General features: G+C 43.4%; 1 protein-coding gene and 1 long non-coding RNA gene across 5 annotated transcripts in view; one reads left to right on the forward strand and one right to left on the reverse strand.

Annotated features, from left to right (window-relative positions):
• The window catches only part of LOC115488342, a 30,261-nt gene extending 21,803 nt beyond the window's left edge, over window positions 1–8,458 (forward strand). Inside the window, exon 2 of the long non-coding RNA XR_003951189.1 lies at window positions 990–8,458. This is a non-coding gene — a long non-coding RNA (uncharacterized LOC115488342). The remainder of the gene's footprint in view (window positions 1–989) is intronic.
• Ddhd1 (DDHD domain containing 1) overlaps window positions 8,341–21,174 on the reverse strand; it is a 64,973-nt gene continuing 52,139 nt past the window's right edge. For 3 of the 4 annotated variants that reach the window (NM_176845.5, NM_001042719.2, NM_001284399.1), the window contains 5 exons: window positions 20,223–20,372; window positions 17,809–18,061; window positions 16,735–16,926; window positions 14,272–14,355; window positions 8,341–10,834 (listed from right to left, as the gene is read on the reverse strand). In NM_176845.5, coding sequence (NP_789815.3) covers window positions 10,653–10,834; window positions 14,272–14,355; window positions 16,735–16,926; window positions 17,809–18,061; window positions 20,223–20,372 — 861 coding nt within the window. In that variant the 3' untranslated portion in view covers window positions 8,341–10,652. The remainder of the gene's footprint in view (window positions 10,835–14,271; window positions 14,356–16,734; window positions 16,927–17,808; window positions 18,062–20,222; window positions 20,373–21,174) is intronic. The other variant, NM_001039106.3, reaches the window with a different exon arrangement.

Raw genomic sequence — 21,174 nt, forward strand, 5'->3', positions numbered from 1 at the left:
CCAATTTCTTTCTCAGCCTGTTTATCCTTTGAGTAGAGAAAGGCTACAGATTTTTTTTTTTCCCGAGACAGGGTTTCTCTGTGTAGCCCTGGCTGGCCTCAAACTCAGAAATCTGCCTGCCTCTGCCTCCCGAGTGCTGGGATTAAAGGCGTGTGCTACCACGCCCGGCTTGATTTAACTTTATATCCAGCCACTTTACTGAAGTTGTTTATCAGCTTTAGTTCTCTGGTGGAATTTTTGGGGTCACTTAAGTATACAATCATATCATCTGCAAATAGTGATATTTTGACACCTTTCCAATTTGTATCCCTTTGACCTCCTTTTGTTGTCTAAATGCCCTAGCTAGACTTCAAGTACTATGTTGAATAGATAGTGGGCAGCCTTGTCTAGTCCCTGATTTTAGTGGGATTGCTTCAAGTTTCTCTCCATTCTCTCATTGATGTTGGCTATTGGTTTGCTGTATATTGCTTTTTACTGTTTAGGTATGGGCCTTGAATTCCTGATCTTTCCAAGACTTTTAACATTGGAGGGATGCTGAATTTTGTCAAATGCTTTTTCAGCATCCAATGAAATGTGGATTTTTCGAAACTGTTTATGTAGTGGATTACATTGATGGATTTCTGTATACTGAACCATCCCTGCATCCCTGGGATGAAGCCTACTTGATCGTGGTGAATGATTGCTTTGATGTTCTTGGATTCAGTTGGCAAGAATTTTGTTGAGTATTTTTATATCAATGTTCATAAGGGGAGATTGGTCTGAAGTTCGTTTGGTCTTTGTGTGGTTTAGGTATAATAATAATTGTGGCTTCATAGAATGAATTGGGTAGTGTATCTTTTGTTTCTATTTTGTGGAATAGCTTAGAGAGTATTGGTATTAAGTGTTCTTTAAAGATCTGATAGAATTCTCCACTAAACCCATCCGGGCTTTTTTTTTTTTTTTTTTTTCTTTGGTTGGGAGACTACTAATGATCGCTTCTATTTCTTTAGGGGTTGTGCCACTGTTTATGTTCTGGGACTGTTATGGTTTATCTGAGCTCCAAATAATCAGGATACAATTTACAGACCACATGAAGCTCAATAAGAAGGAAGACCAAAGTGTGGGTGCTTCGGTCCTTAGAACAACAAAATACTCACAGGAGCAAATATGGAGATAAAGCGTTGAGCAGAGACTGAAGGAAAGGCCACCCAGAGACTCTTACCTGGGGATTTATCCTGTACACAGTTTCCAAACCCAGACATTGTGGATGCCAAAAGTACATGCTGAAAGGAGCTTGATATGGCTGTCTCCTGAGAGGCCCTGCCAGAGCCTTACAGAGGTGGATGTTCGCAGCCAACCACTGGACTGAGTGCAGGGTCCCCAGTAGAGGAGTTAAAGAAGGTCTGAAGGGGTTGAAGGGGTTTACAACCCCATAGGAAGAACAACAATATCAAGCAACCAACCAACGCCCCCTCAGCCCTCCCCCCAACTCCCAGGGACTAAGCCATCAACAAAGTAGTATACACATGGCTCCAGCTGCATATGTAGCAGATGATGGACTTGTCATACATCAATGGAGAAGAGGTTCTTGGTCCTATGAAGGCTCGATAGATGCCCCAATGTAGGGGAATTGAGGTTGGGGAGGTGGGGGTGGGTGGGTGGAGGAACACCCTCATAGAAGCAGGGGTTGGAAGGATGGGATAGGGGGTTTCCGGGAGGGAGGGAAACTGGGAAAGGGGATAACATTTGAAATGTAAATAAAGAAAATATCCAATTAAAAAGAAACCATGTCTTAGTTCCTCCTCAGAGAAGCCTGGCTGGTCCAGCCACCACCCTAGGAGTTGCAAAATTAACATCACTTTGTTTTTCTGGAGCATTTTTTTACCCCCTTCCTTCTCCCCAACAAATGGCATATATTCTAAAAAGCTTTATGCAACTATACATGCTCTTGTATATTTGGGTTTTTCATATTATCATGCAGCTTAGGTGATTGCTCCACTGTGTGTGAAAAGGACCTCCCCTCCTTTCATTTTTAAATATCACATTATAATTGGATTTAATGAAGTACCATCACTTATTTAATCCTAATTAACAAATATTTACATTGCTTTATATTGTGGGCACCCGTCTGCAAAAATTTACTTTATACCCAGGTCATTTTACATGGGGAGAATCCGAAGGATCAGAGAATATTTGAACTTTATAGAATTTCTGGGTTAAAAGACAAAGACACTCCGATTACTTATTTTGTATCGGGGTTTTGCCTGCATGTCTGTCTGTGCACCACCTGAGCTCTTGGGTGACCCCAGAAGCCACTGGATCCTCTGAGACTAGAGTTACAGATGGTAGTGAGCCACCACGTAGGTGGTGGGAATCAAGGCTAGGTCCTCTGGAGGAGCGGTCAGTACTCTTAACTCCTCTCTCTTTAGGCTCTTGTTTACCTTTATAAAACTAAGATTGAATTTAAAACAATCTTGATACATTCTGATTGGGATAGCATCTCACTAATAATTTAGGGAGATAATCTCCGCCTAAGACCCATCAATAAAAGTTTCTAATTTATTTTCTGTACAACTTGAGTCTTCTTTGTGATTATAATGCCTTAATAATTCTTCATAGCATCTTCTAGGGACTAGTGGCAGTTAGGGTGAATACTTTAAAATACCATAGAAAATCTGAATCCAGTTTTATGCCTACTATTTGGCAATATCTCAAAGGTAGATCTTATACAAATTTAAAAAATCCATCAGGGGTTAAAACTTTCTATTGAAAAGCTAGCCACTTGCAAGCAGAATCTGCAGTGTACTTCATATATGATGCTCTAGCCATCACTGTGCAGCGCATGCCAGCCATGGGGCCAACCCTCCGAGTTCTCAGGTCAGCTGGCTTGAATGCTGCACAAAAACACCCAAGGTTTGGCTCTCTTCCCTGATACTCATTTTGGTTTTGCAGCGAGTCTGGTCATGCCTGGAAATTTGCTGACCATAGTACTTGAGTCGGTAACTTTTGAAAGTGACACTGGTTTCACTGGCCTCTGTGTGCCCAAAGATTTCAGGATTCTGCTCGTCAGACATACACTGCAGTTGTGAGTTCTCTTTGGGCTGGTGCTCAGGCGGCTTCACAAGCGGGTCCGAGGAAGAACGGGAGCTTGTCGGTTGACTGCAGAACAGGAAGGTCTGGAGGCGAAAGTTGCATACCTGGGCACACCGGAGTTCCAGCCGGAGGCTCCTTATCTGTAACCGTCGAATGGCGAAAAGTTATCTTTTATACCTCTGGCAAATGGCCACTCCAAAAAGGTCAGCCAAAACTTGATAAGCTGGGTGCCTTCCACCATCACCTGGTCCCACCAAGGAAGAGTGGAGAGCCTGCCCTAGTTACTGAACTATTTAGGACTCAGGTATGTTTTGACACACAACTGAGGGTATTTTTGGATGACAATTCCAAAACAATTATTGTATTCACCATCTTGTTCCAGAACACTTTCTCAGAAACACGCGCAGTTAAGAGCTAATTGGAACTTTAAAAATGTATAGTAGTGTGGTAGACATTCCAAGGTAACGTGTCTTCTGCTATCCCATGCTTAAGAACATTCCTTAACTCCCCCCTTTTTTCTGCAACAAAAAGACCTTGTGTTCTAAACCCGAAAGCACACAAGAATGTGGACAGTGTAGTGTTTAATGAATGCTTCTCTTGTTTGGTACAACCAAGAAGTAGGACAAAGGCCAAGGCAAAACTTTGGGAGCAAGCGCTAAGTAAATTAAAGGCATATGGAATATTTAATCGTCAAGACAGACAAGGCTCCACAATTTGGCTAGAAAACAGATAAAAATGAGCTGTGAGTGAGATAGTGGTTCGACCTGCTGACGTCACTGGTTTGTTGCAGGTTGAGCATGTTGCCAAATTCGTGAAATAGACTTCCTGAGTAGAGGACAGAGAAGGCTGCCAGGTCTTTGATCACTCCTTTTCTATTCCTACCGTGATGGAGATACCACAGGCTCTAAATGGTAAGTACCGATCAGGAGTCGTTAATGACAGGTGAGGCAAGACCATCAGCAAGAAGAAACCATTACAATAGTGTAGGCAGAAGGTACGTGGCATCCAGGCAGAGAGCATCCTCAAATCCAGTGAATTTCCTAATTTTCCTTAATAGAATCCATTGCAAACAAGCTATAAAAGTGCCTTAGGTTTCTATTGCTATGATAAACATCGTAAACAAAAGAAACTTGGGAAAGAAAGGGTTTATTTTATCCTACAGATATAATCACGAAGGGAATTCAGGGTAGGGACTCAAGGCAGGATCTTAAGTAGAGGCCATGGAGGAACACTGCTTACTGGCTTGCTCTTATGCTCAAGTTCATCTACCTTTTAATAATTCCTGGGACCACTTCCCAGGGGTGACTCTGTCTAGGCTTCCCCTTCCAAATCATCAATCAATCAATCAATCAATCAATCAATCAATCAATCAATCAATCAACAAAACAAGCCCACAGATTTGCCTGTAGGTCAATTAGATGGCATTTTCTCAATTGAGGTTCCCTCTTCCCAATGACTTTAGTAGCTGTGTTAAGCTGACAAAAGCCACCCAGGCTTTGCGGTTTAGCTTTAGACTTGAGAACTATTATCTTTGAAGCTGTGAGTGTTCTGCACTGTAAGGTCTGAATGTGTTATATGTGGACTTCCTTGGCTCTGGTGCCAAGGAATACAGTGGCCAGTTTCTAGCAGAATGAAGGATGTGGTGGCCACAGCTTGTGAGCAGACAGGCTCCACTACCCTTCAATTATCAAAAACATATTGACTAAATTCGGATTGAGAACGTTGGAACTGGACAATGTTAGCATAAGTGTTTTAAGGTTTTTGCCGTTCAAGCTGATCACCGCAGAGATAAAACAGGAATCGTGGATGCTTCAACAAAATCAAAGGATCTGAGAAAATGCACTTGCCTTGTCTAATAACAACGGGAGTCAAGGGAAAGGAGAGCCCCTTTGGACTCTCACAGCAGAGCAGAGTGGGTTTACTATGGCAGACTGAGCTCAGACCAGAACAACATGGTTACACGTTCATGAAGTTTGGTGGGGTCAGTTAATATTTTTAAAGGTCAAGATGATAGGAGAGGGTGTGGTCATCACCAAGGGAAGTTTGAGTGGTACTCCTAGCTATTCCATGTCTTCAAGGAAACAGCACTAAGGCGATGTACTAATACTTGGTCACCTGCAGTCGTGTGGATCCAAGCAAGTGAGGGCAGAATCGGAAAGAACAATGCACCAGCACTGAACATTAACAGGCTTTCCCCATTGTTTCTTAAATACAGCTCTTTGCCAAAAATGTCCCTTACATTATAGATTCCAAGTAACCTAGGTAGGTCAGTGTGCACAGATGCTCAGGCTCGGTGTAAACTCCATGCCATGCTATGTATGGCACCTGCAGTCATTTGTGCCAGCAGAAGGCCCTGAATTTAGTCCTCCCTGGGCTTAGCACACCTTTTTTTTTTTTTTTTTTTTTTTTTTTTAAATTTTACTCCAACAGAATTCTGGCCAGTTGTAATCATCATCCTATGGGATATTTCCCAACATGCCCTGGGATCAGGGTGGGGAGGAAGCTGCACTCTGTCACATATAAATGGAAATACAGAAGGTAAGAGACAATCCTAAGCATGGAACCACCCTGTTCAAACAAAGGCGGAGGGAGAGTTCATGCTATCCAATCTAGCAAGAGGCTATTTTGGGGGAGCATACAGACATTCAGCAAAAGTGCTTCTCCTGGTCTCTAAAAACCCCACCATACTTAAGTTGCATGAATTAACTTACACTGGAAATTTCAGGAACGACCTTGCTGCTATCACACACGAGATGAGGACTGAGAGACAAACACCAATCGTGTCACATTCATTTCCTTCCTAACCACATTCACATGTGTCATCAGAAAGGTAAACTGTTTTCCTGGGTTTTTGTGTCTCCTGTCTCTTGCTATCATGAGTCTCAGACATGCAAGGACGTCAGTTTAGATCTGCTCAGACTCTTTATGAAGCCTGAAGGAGTGAGAGAGATAACTCTAGACACAAGTTATGGGTAGTTCAGCCTGCCACTGGTCACCCTAAGAGGGGTGCATGGATATGTATCCCCCACCCCAAAGCCACTTTCTACCCTTAGGAATTTCCTGTTAATTTTTGAAACAGGCTGTGTGGTACAAGACAGGCCAGGAGGCAGTGACTTGAGCAGGGTGGAAGCACAGCCTTGTAAGAGGAAGGGACCAGATGAGGGGGGAAGCGGCAGGAGTGAAGGGTGCTCAGGACTCCCTAATAGAAGCTTGCCTTCTTAGCTAAGTTTGCACCCCTCCCAACAGCACTGGCTGATGGTGAAAAGGCACCGAATACAGCCAATTCCCTACATCCCCCTGCAAAGCTTTTTCTTTTTCTTTTTTTTTTTTTTGAGACAAAGTCTCAGTGTGCAGACTTGGCCGGAAACTCTATGTAGACTAGATTGGCTTTGAACTCACATTAATTGTACCTGTCTCTGCCTTCCTAGTGCTGGGGTGAAAGGCATGTACCATTATGCTTGGCTTGAAGGAACGTCTAAATTTGCCATGTCTCACTTATTTTCTGGCATGACCTATTAATATCTGCAGACCATGCTTGGTAAAACTACTGCTCTGGCTTTCAAACTTGATCAGTCTTCCCTTGGAGACCCCACTATGTCCCCAGTCACTGTGAAGTCAGTTCCCTGTTAAGCCTGGAGCCCCTGTTTCCATGACCTTTACTGCTATGTGAAACTAAAACAGGGTTGGACCAGAGGACTCTATAAACGCGATACAGTTTCAGGGTTGGAGAGATGGCAAAGCACTGGGGGCTCTTACATGGTGGTTCACACCACCTGTAACTCCAGTTCCAGGGAAACCAGCCCCCTCTTCTGATCTGTTGGCACCGGACATACATGTGATTTTGGATATGCAATGCAGGTAATATTTGTAAATATAAAATAAATCTAAAAAAATACAGAATCTACACAATTTGAGGGTTCTTTGGAAATATTCACTGAAGACCGAGAAAGAGCGTATCTCAGGTCATTACCACTGCAGGGCTAAGTTTCCCTCAGGGCCGTGTCCATTTAGCAGGCGCCAGCACCATAGGGGTAAGGAGTGACTTGAGCGTCATGGTTCAGATTCAGCCTGAGCAACCAGCTCTTGGCAGAAGCCTGGGGCCTGGGTAGCAGCGGGGTAGGGGTGCGAAAGGAGAATAAACAGACCACAGCGGTCCACACTCGGTTTGGTAGTTTCTTTTTTTTCTAGACACTATTGGTACATTATCTGTTCAGCTCTGCCTTGGCCACTGATTCCTCATAGATCTTGGCCTGTTTCCGTAACTAGTGTAAGATTCAAAAACATTTTAAAGACTTTCGGTCACTTTCTCAAAGTCTTAGATGCCTTGTTCATTAGAATCCAAGGAAACCGTAACCGACGAGGATGGTCAACTACTCATCTTTGTTTGACAGGTCTGCTAATAAAACCGGTTTAGTCTGACTCCACTTGGAGGGGTTCAGGGGCCACTGCTGGAAGGATAGTGTCGCAGTTGCTGACACTGCACTCATTCTAAGGGTGCTTTCTATGTGTGAGGGCGGGTGCATACTATGGCAGTGTGTAGGGGACCGAGGGTAGTCTACAGGAGTCAGAGCTCTCCTTCTACCATGTGGGGTTCTGGGAATTGAACTCAGGCCACTGGGCTTGGCTGTCTTTAACCACTGAGCCACACGTGTCCCATGATTTCTTTCCTAGCTGTCTACTCATGTATGTATAGCACACTACCTACCACATACTCACTATGTAACCTCCCAAGGGCTGGGACTACAGGTGTATTCCAGGTTCATGTGCTGGTGGGTATTAAATCCAATACATTTCATGCATGTTTGGCAAATTACTCTACCAGTTGAGTTCCAAGTCTACTGCTTAAAGCAGCCTTAAGCCTAGGGCAACCCTTCCACCTCGGCTTCCCATGTGCTGGGATTACAGGTGCATAGCCCCGTGCCCCATTTGCTTTACAGGTCAGGGAGGCCACAGCATGGAGGCAGAGACTGATGAGAGTTTTTGGGTCTGAGATCTTTGAAGTAAGCACAAAAGCTAACTTTCTGGTATAAAGGCTAAGATTCTCAAGACTTAGAAAGTCAGTATTATTTTGTAATTATGTCCTATAATAGTTATATTGGATTATGAGAAAAGTGTACCAAAAAGGGCAATCACTGCTGAAAAAGTTAGGAGTAAAAGGCTTCAGAAAGGCCAATGTTAAAGGAATACTAAGATTTAGCTCCAAATAGTCTCTTTATCCAACCTAATTGGGTTAAAGTTTGTGTGATCAGGACTCAAGAGACTCAGCATGGACACAGGGAGAGAATAGAATTTTAATAGTATCAAAATCAGGACTTTTGGGGGTCGATTCAGTACTTGCTGGAATAAAATCGCCAACTGTTACTTGGTAACTGACTTATCTTCTAAATCATCAAAATTACACATACTCTGTATATTACTTTAGTGTATACAAGCACATCCCATGATTACATGCAGAGACGGGGAGACAAGAGCTCTATGACCAAAACTGCCACTGGTATTGATGAGAACATGAACTGAAAGCAGCTGTCCAGAGGTGCAGAACATCTGCTTCCCATTGACAGAGTGGTTTGAACGCTGCTCTTCCCAAGAGCCGACAAAAACGCAAGCAGTGAAACCTGACTTTGCGGTGTGAGGAAAGAAAGTGGGCACACTCCTTTGCTTGCAGGGGCAAACTTCTCCTTTCAGTTGATATTCAACAACATATTCTCAACTACCTTTAATGACAGCCATATGACACGGGCTTAATTTTCCTGAGAGTTAGACGAGACCTGCTAAGAAATAGGCTCTGAAGCTGACCTGAGTTGACAGGAACCTCTAAACTCAAAGATGTCGCTTTAGCACGGCTAAGATTCAGCCTGTAGAACAAAGGTTTTTAGTGAGCCACACAGCCTTGGAATTCTTAAGCCCTAGAAAGAAGTGCTGTCTATTGCACAAATTCAATGACAGCTGAGGAGCAGGCAACAGCGAGGACAAGGAGTAACACCCACAAAAAAGTCACAGGCTCTGCCACCCTACAGAGAAAAGAGCAAGGGACACGTGGGCTGACCAGCTCTGCTCCCAGCAGTGACAGTGACTGCCAGAAGCTACCAAGTTTCCCACACACAAGAAAGACAGCACCTTGAGTGAACCTAGGGAGAGCCACCAGATGCGAGTGTTGGCTACAGCAGGATCGGCTCCTGTTCCTTTGATGTTAACTCCTCTTCTGAGTGTAAGAATCTCGACTGCATCTGCTAGGTAACACTGGGCTTTATGGCCATCTTCTAACCTACTAACATCTGCAGGCTTCTCAAGGTCACTGGTGAGTGACACCATTAAACAGCACAGGAAAGAATATGGTCTGGCTTTAAGCCACACTCTCTCCATTTGCTGTGTGATCTAATGCAAGGCACTTGAGAAACTGGTGCCTCAGTGTATGAACATGTGACATGGTAACACATGGTAACGTGCACACTTACCTCAGGAAGCATACACACGGGGGTTGCTGGATGCACATCACAGATGAAAAGCATGGTGGAAAATATCTACAGCTCAGACCCCCCCAGTACCTCAGCGTCCATCCATTTTCTGTGTCCGAGTCACCATGCTCTGGTTAGCACTGTACACAGTAAATGCATCCTGCTCCCACACATGTGTTAGCTGTTTGGCACACAGACGGTTATATATTTCAAGTTATCATATTCTCTAGCCCAAAGCTGTTTCTTAATTTTCTAATACAGCTAATGCAATACATACAGAGTGGAGTCTCTGTGCTGAAAACATTTAACTTTCTTTGAAGTATATGTGACATAATAAAAAATTAAAAAAATAATTGAACTAGTGCTGTGTGAAACCATGTTTTTAATGAAAAAGAAAAGAAAACAAAAATAAAACAACAACAAAAAAAACAAAAAGAAAAAACCAAACCAAAACAAACAAACAAAAAAACCCTGAAAGTACGTCACAGGATCATCTGCTCATTTACAAAGATGGAGTTTTGAGAAAAAGGGGCCTCAACATGATACAAAATAAGTGTGGCTTAAAAGAAATATTAAAAATGTTTCATATGCTGAATAAGTAGAGATTATAAATTATAAGTGCAGTAGTTCAAATATTGCTTTTTAGCATTAGTTTTTCAAAACAAGTTAAATTTAGAACATTTAAAATTTGTTATACTCTTCTTTCAAAGGAACTGCGGACACGGAAGCCTTCACAGAATCAAGAAACCATGATGCCACCTTGTAGTCTATGCAGAGTGTACTGGACTTAGGGCTGTTAGTGCTGTGACGCCTTTTGGTTAAAACGCTACATTAGGCTCCTCTGGAGACCTGGACTGTGATGGCTGCCTTCATGCAGTTCTCCTAAGCCCACCACACTTCTACTCTGGTGATTCTTTGCAGGGCTCTGCCAGACAGAATCAAAACGACAGAAACATAAATAACTCCTTTAGAACTGAACATGTGGTTTTTTTCTCTTTTAAAAATAAAATAAAGTGCTTTTAAATTAAAATAGTTCTTGCCCTTAACAAAACTGGAACCTTGAAGTCTCTGCATCTTGACACATGTTTAACAGAAAAGCTTTGGGCATTCACGTCCTTCAAGAGTTCAGAGTGAACCTAGGCTGGGCTTGGCCTCGGTATCATGCTCGTGTTTGTACATGAATGTTAAAAGAAAAAGAGCGACATCCAAGGATGACCAATAGGCAGTGTGCGACGTGACGGCTGACCAATAGCGGCTCTCCACAAGGCCTTCTCTGAGTTCAAAGTCGATCCTGTGTTCCAGTTCCACTGTAAAGACAAGAGGTAAGTGTTGGTTACCACGTGTTTAATGCAGGCCGGAGACAGTGGAGAAGAGTCTAGCCAAGGGAAGTGACTTAGGCTGCCACATTCTTCACTCTAAGTTTTTGGGGCAGTAGGAAAGCCAAAGTAGCCAGATCTACTCTGCAGCCTGTCCCTTAGTGCACGTCAGCAAAGAATAATAAAGAAAGAAAATCAAATAAATTTGCTTGCTATCTTGGTATATTTTCGGAGTTTAAAAAAAAGGAGGCTCAATTTAAGTCTTAGATGACTATTTCTTATCTGCCTTCCTTGAAGAATTTCCTATATTCCTGGGGAAGTGGGTATATGTCTCCTCAGTTAGGGAGGCCCTACAGAATACATGAGGATATGTATGTTTCACAACAACCAAATTTTATTATTATTACTATTATTATTACTTCGCAGCTCAACAGCGTTCTTCTCCCCATAAGGCTGAATCCCTTAAAAACACCCCCTCCCCAAGTTTGTATTTATTAAGTGGGCACTAGCCTGTGCCCGGGACATTGAAGAACTCAAAAGAATTCACTGTGTAGCTGGAAAAGTTACCCTGGGGGAAGAGCTGTGGGGGAAAGGGCTTTACCTATAATTTGCTGCCCTCAACAATCGTGTGAATCCACTAAAGCCTTTCCAAAACCTATAAAAAGTCCTTGCAACATTGGAGAGAATGAACAGCTTGAGGCTCTGTCAAATCTCAACGGGTAAATGTAACAGACCCTCAGAAACAACACCCTTGGGAAAGGACGGTCTGAGGGCCAGGTGGGATGGCAGAGGCCTAGCGACCTAACTTTGATTCCTGGAACCCATATAAAGGTTGAGTGAGAGAACTAACTCTACAAGGTTGTCCTCTACATATGGAGTTTACTTGCATACACAAGTACAGTACATAATCTTTTTAAAGTGGCATTACGCTTCTCAGGGTCTCTTTTAAAACTGTCCATGAGCCATATGATATTATTCCACAAGACCTATCTCATGTCACTACTAGACACTGATATCTGTTTGATCACTGTCAATCAAAGATGTCTAAAGTAAAAAGTGGCAGTTATACATAATAGCACTACTCTAGAAAGTAATTTTAAATAAATGCAGTGTTAATGCTAATTATATACAGGGCTTGCTTTGTGGTAGTAGCATCTGAGAGTCTGAAATATAAACACAGAGTAGTTACCTCTGGGCTCTGCCTGTCTGGTTTGTGAAGGTGTCTATGTATCTGCTTAGGGAAGGCACACAGAAGATAGAATGTCAAGGCTATGGAACATTTGGATAGAACACTGACACAGCACCTTTTGCAAAGTTCTTCTAACTCTAAAGTTTTCACTGAATCAAAATAATCCATAGTAAGTCAGACACGCTGAGATCCATGTGCATTTAGGTGGAATGCCCTAACCCCTTATTTTTGTACACCATGGGCCTTCACATGAGATCTGTAGGCAGTCACCCACAAAGACCAGACTATGTAGATGAGAAAACTGAAGTCAAAGATGATGAAGTAGAGTCAAGATGAAGCAGGGTACAGGAAAGAGAAGAGGCAGGCACATGACGAGAGGATTCACTTTCCAACGCTGCCTGCGGCATCTACTGCTCTAGTCCAGACTCTCCAGCACAAACTGCTTGAAAGTCAAAGACACTTTCTTGTTACAAGATTTATCTGGCTCCACTTTGACTTTAAGGTCCTGAAATTTGTTGTTAACAAGCGATTACTGTCCTAAATGACTGCTGTCATCATGGAGCTATCTACTCTATTCTGTGCTCTTGTCATGCCTGTCACCTCTGGGGACACTAGCTGCTACCTAGACTGGCTCCACCTGTGCTAGGGTAGCCAGCTTTCCCCAGCCAACGTCCTCTGGGCCCTCAGTGCAGCCGCCTCACGTCTTGCTGGCTCTGAAGGAAGGAAGGAAGGAAGGGAGGAAGGAAGGAAGGGAGGGAGGGAGGCCAGCGGTGAGTGGAGTGGGCTTGTGTCCCATCCTCTCTCCACGTGGCTCACAGGATCTCTACGGGAGAGGTTTACACGGCAGCACCACTGGGTTCGGCTGTACAACATGCCCATGGTCAAAGCAGGCTCTGATGCACGTGTACCAGTTGTCCTGGCATTATCACACCCAGACTTGCTGGGACTGCAGAGGGAGATGGACTCTCCTCCTCTCTCTAGCCCTCTGGGATCATGGGGGAAGGAGAAAATAAAACCACCTTCCTTTCTTTCTCTGTGCTTCAGATACCTAAATGTAAAATCTGTTAAAAAAAACAAAACACAAAGCCCTTTGCTCCTGAGCAGCCGTGCCTTAACACAGATGCACGCGTATGCTCAGGCCGCACCGCAGCTCTGGGAGGCAGTCCTTCAGGGCTGTCTCTTGGTTGGACAGTGTATCTCATTGGCTGGGCCAGCCTGGCCAGAGCGGTGCAGGGATTCAGTCCCACGTCTCCACCCCAATGACATTACAGCTGTGTACTGCAGTGCCCAGCTTTTTAAAAAGTAAGCTTTGAGGTTTGAACTCAGGCTCTCTCATAAACATTTTACTGGCTAAGCTGTTTCTCTAGCTTAACACGAGTTATTTTAGTGGAATTGTTTGTCTATGACTACCAGTTGGAGAGATCCTTACATAAGATAAGTTCTTGAGGGGAACTCACTGAGATTGGCTACTATAAACTCTGCTCTGGAGGCACAAAAGGAGCCAGCTTGTTATCCTCAACCACTGTTTCGGAACTATACAAAGCAATCTTTTTTGATAACTGAAAAAGATGCACAAAAATTTAAAGGTGGGTAAAATTACAAAGAAAACCCTGAACACATTTTTTAACACCAAAGATAGAATTCACTATTAATAAGAAAAACACGAAAGAGGAAATATAGAAAATTTAGAAGAAATAAGAAGTTAGTAGGAAAAGTAATTATTAAGATTAGTCCTTGGTGATAGATTCAGGATATGTTGGAAATGAAGACTGGGAATAGCTTTGCACCAGTATCACTACATTTAAAAATATCCCCCCCCCCGCCCTCATCACCCCATGAAGGACATTGAGCATTGTGTAGAATGAGCTGTCAGCTAGGGCAGACCCCAGTCCAGGTGCTGATGTTAGACATCACCAGTACAAGTGATGCGGTTCTCTGTGGCAGGGAACTGTATGCTAAGCACAGACGTGGAAAGAACAGTGGGCCTGAGGCCTGAGGACAATATAGAAGACAGACACAGGCCTAATGCCCTCTCTTCTCTCAAGTCCCTCTTTGGTAGGAGTCTATTTTTTAGCATCTGAAGTGGGCATGAACTCTACCATTGAAGACAAGAACACACACATAGTCTGCTGTGGTAGCACTGAAGCAGCTCGCAGAGAGCTGATCCCATTTCTCACTGAGCAGACCTCTAAGGAGAGCATTTCAGGGTGCTGAGTGCCACTCCTGACATATACCATACCGAGGCTATCATCTTTACTCTGCATTACATTTTCCGGAAAAAGAAGTTGTGGGAGATAAAAGAACGATTCTTGAAGTCTGAAATCTGTGAAGAAAAACAAACAATACGCGGTGTAAAGGCAAGGCTGATAGTTACAAATGGCCTTCAGTGTTGCAGTGGCCAATCGTTAAGAACCACATTCCAAATAGGCTGATTAAGCCTAGCCCACAAGGAGCGCACCTCTAGGCTTCTGTCAAGAGCTCCTTCATGGAAAATATGGACACAGTTCAATTCTCAAGTGTAATGTCAGAATCTGTTAATAAGCTCAGATACTCCTCAAACTCAGTGCTAATTCACGTTGTAACCTACAGGGCAAAAACCAAACCAAACAAAAACAACCAACCAACCCTCCCCTAAACAAACTAAAAAAAAATCCGGCAGGAGCACAAGAAATGAAACCATAAAATGCTTTAAGATAAGCCTTGTCTTTTCAGAAGAAATTAAGGATAGCTGTGCAAGATGTGTCAAGTCGATGAAAATAAAGGACACCTGACAGGACTTACTCTTCACAGAGAAAACAGGATTGATCATGGATTCAGTCTGTATCCTCTTTACCCTCAGACAATGAGACTCAAAGACAGTGGCGTCAGATGAAGGCTATCCAGAAAGCTGAGGCACTCAGTGTGAGGAGGGGAGGAGGAAGGAGGCCCAAGAACCTCATCACAACAGCCAGGGTCCACAGAGATTTAAGGAAGAGAGAGTTTCAGGATTGCAAGTCAGCAATTATGGCATAAAAGTCAGGATTACACAGAAGGAACTCTACTGAGGCAAGTCTAAGAATCAGGAACCCAGACCCAGAGTGACTGAAGACAGACGCGCACTGTCAGGGCCTGACTCTAACATTAGTCTATCTCTTTAGAGCTGACTATATGAAACAGACTCATAGATATCTCAGATGTTGTCGAGACTACAGGTGAAATCTAACAAGAAGACTGGCAGAGCATTTACATGCAAGTATGACACAGCACGGCTGGGGTGTAGCCCAGCAGGACCGCAGGCTGCATGCACAGCACACACTGGGTCTGGGTCTGAGGGGACATGTGTGGTGAGTTCTGTTCAGCTGAGCTCCCACTGCGGAGGGAGGGAGGGAGAGAGGGAGGGATCTTTACATTTGTAGCAGCATACAGAACGGACCGGGGTTTTCTTTGCTCAGACACTGTATGTGTTCACTCCTGCTGGGGTCTCAACTGTTCCCGGGAGTGTCTGTCCCCAGTGTGCACCCTCCCATTCACCAGCATCACTGCCATGCACTGACAAGACCATGAAGAACTGTAAATTCTTAGTGCCACCTTACAAAATTCCTCCAAAATAACTGTTTTCAGAAGTTAACTATTTTGATTTCTGCATGCCACTAAAGTTTATACATTTATAATCATGTTTCTAACTAAAAAATAAAAAAAAAACAGTGTAAGAACTCAGAAGAAAAATGAGCTTTATACAAATATCAACATCTAAAAAGAATTGTTTACACATGGCCCTAATGACTTGCAAACACATTTTTTAGCACTGGAAAGGACTGACAGATGCTGTTGGCCCACATAAGAACGCCTAGCCCTGCTGCCTAGTTACCCTGGAGTGGACTATGTGTGTGGAGGAGTGGGGCAGCCTCTTGGATGCCACCCAGACCGGTTCTGGTTGATGGCTGTTTCAGAATTCAGGGTGGCAGACACAGTAAGAACACGGTGCTCCTGGTAGCTGCGGTGGAGTCTGTTAAAAGGACTGGAGAAGTCCATTCCCGCTTGCTAGCTACAGAAAGGAAGCGGCTGCTTCAGAGTCTGTCTCTCCTTATCATCGACGGGAAGACACAAAGTGTCTGTGCTATTACCTGGCACTTTAAGTTCACCGACAGACCAGTGCTTTACAGTTATGCCAGATTAAAAAGTCTTAAGTCTACTGGGAAACAAGAGATCTACCTTAATGCTTCATGCACCTACTCACAGGTCTCCCTACTGTCTACTGGTAACAGGGCAGGGACAGAAGACACACAGTGGGGCCCAAGAGAATGCCTCAGCCTTGGAGGGCTCAGAAAGCTGCATAGGAGTGTGTGGTTAGCTGCAGGACAGAGCAGTGTGTCAGACAGAGGACACATCTAGAGTGACTGGAAACTTAAACCTTGGTGAGCGTATTAATAAAAATGTACTTTGTACAAGCTAGGGTTGCCTACCCCAGAGACTTGTCTTGTACTTGATAATTTAGACTCTCGTGCCAGAGAGTCCTGGTTATAATCTAGCAACTTGTCAACGCAGATACTAAAACTACACTTGCCTAGAAAATATTCTTAAAACTCACATTACCTTTCCTTTCAACGACTTCAGACTTGAGTGGGACCACTACTGGCCCTGCTCGCCCAGCCCTCCCCGCCCACCCATCAAAAGCTACAGAGACAAAGGCACAAAAGCTCAAGGATAGAACTGTAGGACTGACATGCGGAGTCGAGGAAGCCGGAGCCACTGTGCGGCAGGGTCTGCGTTGCCACGGTGGTGGTAGAGGGTGAAGCTGAAGGCTTCTTATCATCTTCCAGTGAGTCTTTAGATGGCTCAGACGGCTGTGATGCTGAAGAACGTCCAAATCTTGAGAACAACATTCCTCCAAGGCCCTTTCCAATGCTAGCAGCCCCTGCATGTCACAGAATAAGGCAATCACTCCACTGACTCCGCTCACAGCACCCTGGGGAGCAGCACCCGCAATCACAGCCGACTGACTGAGGGACTTTCTCAGGGTGGGGACCTAAAAATATTCCAATTTCTACTGTAGGTTTCTAAATAAGAATGATGTTTAAAAGAAGGAAAATATAAATTCTAGGAATACAGATACAGGAACATATAGCCAAAGCAACCCAGGTGTTATTTTATTCAAATATTCATTGTTACAGAGGTTTATGGCAAGATTAAAACTTCTAACAAGAGACCCATGCGGTTGACATGGGGCATCTACCTATTAATAGGAATATGTCTTACTAAATGTATGCTATACAATGCCATTAGTAACCTTTACGCATGATGTCAAATAGCAAGTAAGTTTGGTAGCTAAGGCCTACTTAGAGTGCCATCTTGTGGCACTTAGATAAAGGACACTCACTCAGAAACAAAGGACACATTCAAGTGCTATGCAATTGAAATACCCAATTTCTATGCTGGCACAGGAAGTTACTCAAGGAGAGATGAAATATCCCTCTTGCCTTAGGAAGCGAAAGGACTAAACAATTTCACTTTGAGAGGACATCAGAGACCTTGATGCCCCCAGAATGCACAAGAGCAATAAAAACAACAGCATTTTAAAGGCTCCCTCAGCAAGTCACAGAGCCAAGATTATAAGGAGCAGCAGAAAGCCCCGTCCTTTCTTCAATCTAGTCAGAGGATGTCAGAGCATCTGCTTCAGTCAGCAAAGACGCTAATTCAGGAGATGGACAGGTGGAAGATTTCTAACAGTGCATTTCCAACCAACTTAATACTTACACATAAAGTACTTACATTCATAGGTAAGAAATGAGAGAATTACCCAATATGCTTGCTTTGCCAATGTTAGTTATAGATTCTCCATAGTGGCGCCGAGATAAGACGGGGGAGGTCACAGGGCTTGGGATAGCTGCTATGTTCTCACTGTCTGAAACTGAGGTAGGTTCTTTTGCTGGGTTGAGAAAATTTGGCTTCATATGCTCATAAGGTAGAGGGTTTGAAGTGTTGTACCAGTGGATCTGGACTGGAGAAATGTTGCTGTAGTGTTTCAAAATCAACGGTTCTAATCTGTAGGCCTAGATTTTTAAGAATGCAAAGAAACATGACCTTAATTCACAATTCCTGGATTTTAGTAAAATGTTTATTCTAAAGTGAGAAAGAATTTTTAAAAAATGGTTATCTGAAAAACATTTTTCACTGTTACTATGTGAGGTTGTGTAATTACACGTCCCTAATAGTGAGATTATTAAAAACCCAAAAGAACAGTAATAAAAAAAATGAGTTATCTTTGTCTATTAATTTGTTTTCATAGAAAGACGGTTTCACTGTATTCTGATCAAACAAGAATGAGTCTTGTTGGGCTGGTGAGATAGCTCAGCGGGTAAGAGCACACTCACTGCTCTTCTGAAAGTCCTGAGTTCAAATCCCAGCAACCACATGGTGACTCACAACCACCCGTAATGAGATCTGACGCCTTCCTCTTGAGCATCTGAAGACAGCTACAGTGTATTTATTTATAATAATAAATAAATCTTTAGACAGGAGTGAGCAAAGGTCCTGAATTCAATTCCCAACAACCACAAGAAGGGTCACAACCATCTGTACAGCTACATAAAAATAAATAAGTAAATCTTAAAAAAAAGAAAAGAATGAGTCTTGTTATAAGGTCAGACTCACAAAGCTGAAGTGGAGGACAGCCCAGACCTTAGTAAATAAGGTCAAACACGTGACTCCAATAAGAGCCTAACTTGAAAGCCAAGGAAAGGTTGCTGTCCAGCAAGTCGCTCGTTAGTGTGGTGTTTACTGAGAATCCGTAGTGCAGATTCTCACTGCTGTTAGCAATTCACTGCCATTTAATACGTCACAAAGATCTCGGCGCTCTCTTATAGGAAGAAGAGAGCAGGTCTGCACAAGCATTAAGAAAGCATTAGGAAAAAGCAGACTGGCAGGATGCACACTCAGAACATGTGAAGATGGGTTCAAATCCCAGCACCAAACATAGAAAAGCTAAATGTGAGATGCACAAAGAAGACAGAATTCATGCTTGGAGTAAAACATACGGCCATGCTAGTCTCTGAAGGGACTGCCAGGCCTGCAGTCTGCATCTGAGCCTCTAACACATGTAGGCTATCATCCCGGTGCTTTCAGCGCCTCAGCTTCGCTTACAAGAGGTGGCTGTAAGTTTACACACATGTGACTTTGTAAAATAAAAGCTAACTTCAGATATTTAAAATCCTTTTACTGTGTGTGAGTGTGTGTGTGTGCTGTACTAACCATTCTCCCTAACGATGTACACAAACGTCTTCACTCTGTGTGGTGTGGAACCACACTCCTCCTGCAAGCTAGGCAAGCATTTGGCCACTGAGCCGTACTCTAGCCTGTGTCTTGTCTATGAACGTCCTCTCAGCTCTCGCTATTTACACCTGGATTAGATCTCCAAGTGTTTACATTTAGACACAAAATTAGCAGAAAATTGAAAAGCTTGAGTACTTTACACTTCCACTCAACTAAATACACGACTTCACCTCCTTTCTTGTTTTTGGTTTAAGAGAATCTGCCAGACTCATCTCAATTTTATAGCATGCTTTTGAAAAACATTACTTAAAGCAGGACATTTTAACTATATTGTCTTATTTATTTATTTTTGTGTTTGTGTACTATAACACATGGGTGACAAAGATCAACTTTTGGGAGCTGCTTTCCTTCTTTCATCACGTGGGTGCTGGGGAGTAATCTCAAGTTGACAGGTGTGGTGGCAAGCGCCTTTCCCACCTTCTCTTGCCAGCCTCTAAAGCAGGTAAGACTTACCTGTTCCTAGGCCATCAAAATTAGAATTGCTTACAGTGCGTAAAGCAGATGTTTGTCTCCTGTAGCGCTGACCAGGGATATTATTTCACAATGTATTGTTTAATCAGAGGTTGCTTTATGTGGCTGTGCACCATGCGCATGCACGGCCTCCACTGAGGTTGGACTTAAGTCATCTGATATGGACGACGGGGACCAAACCCAGGGCCTATGCAAGCACAGCAAGTGCTCTTAACAACTGCGTCATCTCTCCAGTCTCTGATGTTACCAGTACAATAGAAGATCCTCTCTTAACATTTTATTTCATGAACTCTGAATGAGCAAATATTAAGATATAACCTTTCCCAATGAGCCAGATAATAAATTCCCTTGTTAATTCAGAGTCCCTGGCAAGATTTCTCCCAGAGCAGCCATGCTAATGCTGAAACTCACCACTGGGTCCGTAGGATGAAAAATATTTAGTAAGCGGTTACAGATCTCTCTAGGTAAAATGTGGTCTTGACTTCCAGAATTTCCTGGTCGGATGCCGCGTAATGCCAAAAAAACTGCTAGCGGAGATCCCATACAGAAGAAATTTTCAACCTAAAATGAAAAGAGCCATTCTAAATTCACCAAATGATGGGAGTGTTATTTTCAAGGGACTCTGAGGATAACATGTTATATAATAAAATATAAGCAATAACATCACCTCAAAGTATATTTGTTTTAAGTAAGTTGCCTCCAACTCTGAGGCTTTACAGAGGTGCAGCGAGGATTTCTACAGCGGAGGCTGGGAGAAGGGCAGTCCAGACTGACACTCACATGGACTAAAGCAGAGAGAGGTATTGGATGATGTTTGAGAAAATAGGTAAGACTGAAAAACTGGGTGTGGAAGAAAAATCTACTTGGGATGCTAACACTCAGATCTCTGACTGTTTAAGGAAGATAGTCTTAATTTATTTTTGAGGTAGTGAAGAACAGGACCTAACCCATATTTGGAGAGGCTTAACCTGGTAGTAGTGTGTGGATGTAACTAAAAATTGGGATTCTACTGATTTTGGGGGAAAAAAAATCAATACTCTTAAACAAACGAGGTGAGAGACAATGCCCAGTAGGGCAGCGCAGTGTCACTGGTAACGGGAACATGCGAGGATGGAAGCGTTCCTGATAGACATGGGTGAGGACAACTAGAGTCTGCAGGACTGCAGATCCCGTCAGAGGAAGCTGTAGCTAAATCTCATCTCTGTTCAGAAGTTTGAGATCTCTGTAGTATGTGGCTGAACAGTCAGTCAGAGCAGGGGTACAGAACCGTATCTCTCCCCACCCACAGCTACATCCATCACCGACATGGCTGTGAAGCCAAGACTGTGAATGTGCCGGGTGGGCTCAGAGCATGGACAGTCCT

Source organism: Mus musculus, chromosome 14, assembly GCF_000001635.26.
Source record: "Mus musculus strain C57BL/6J chromosome 14, GRCm38.p6 C57BL/6J".
NCBI lineage: Eukaryota > Metazoa > Chordata > Mammalia > Rodentia > Muridae > Mus > Mus musculus.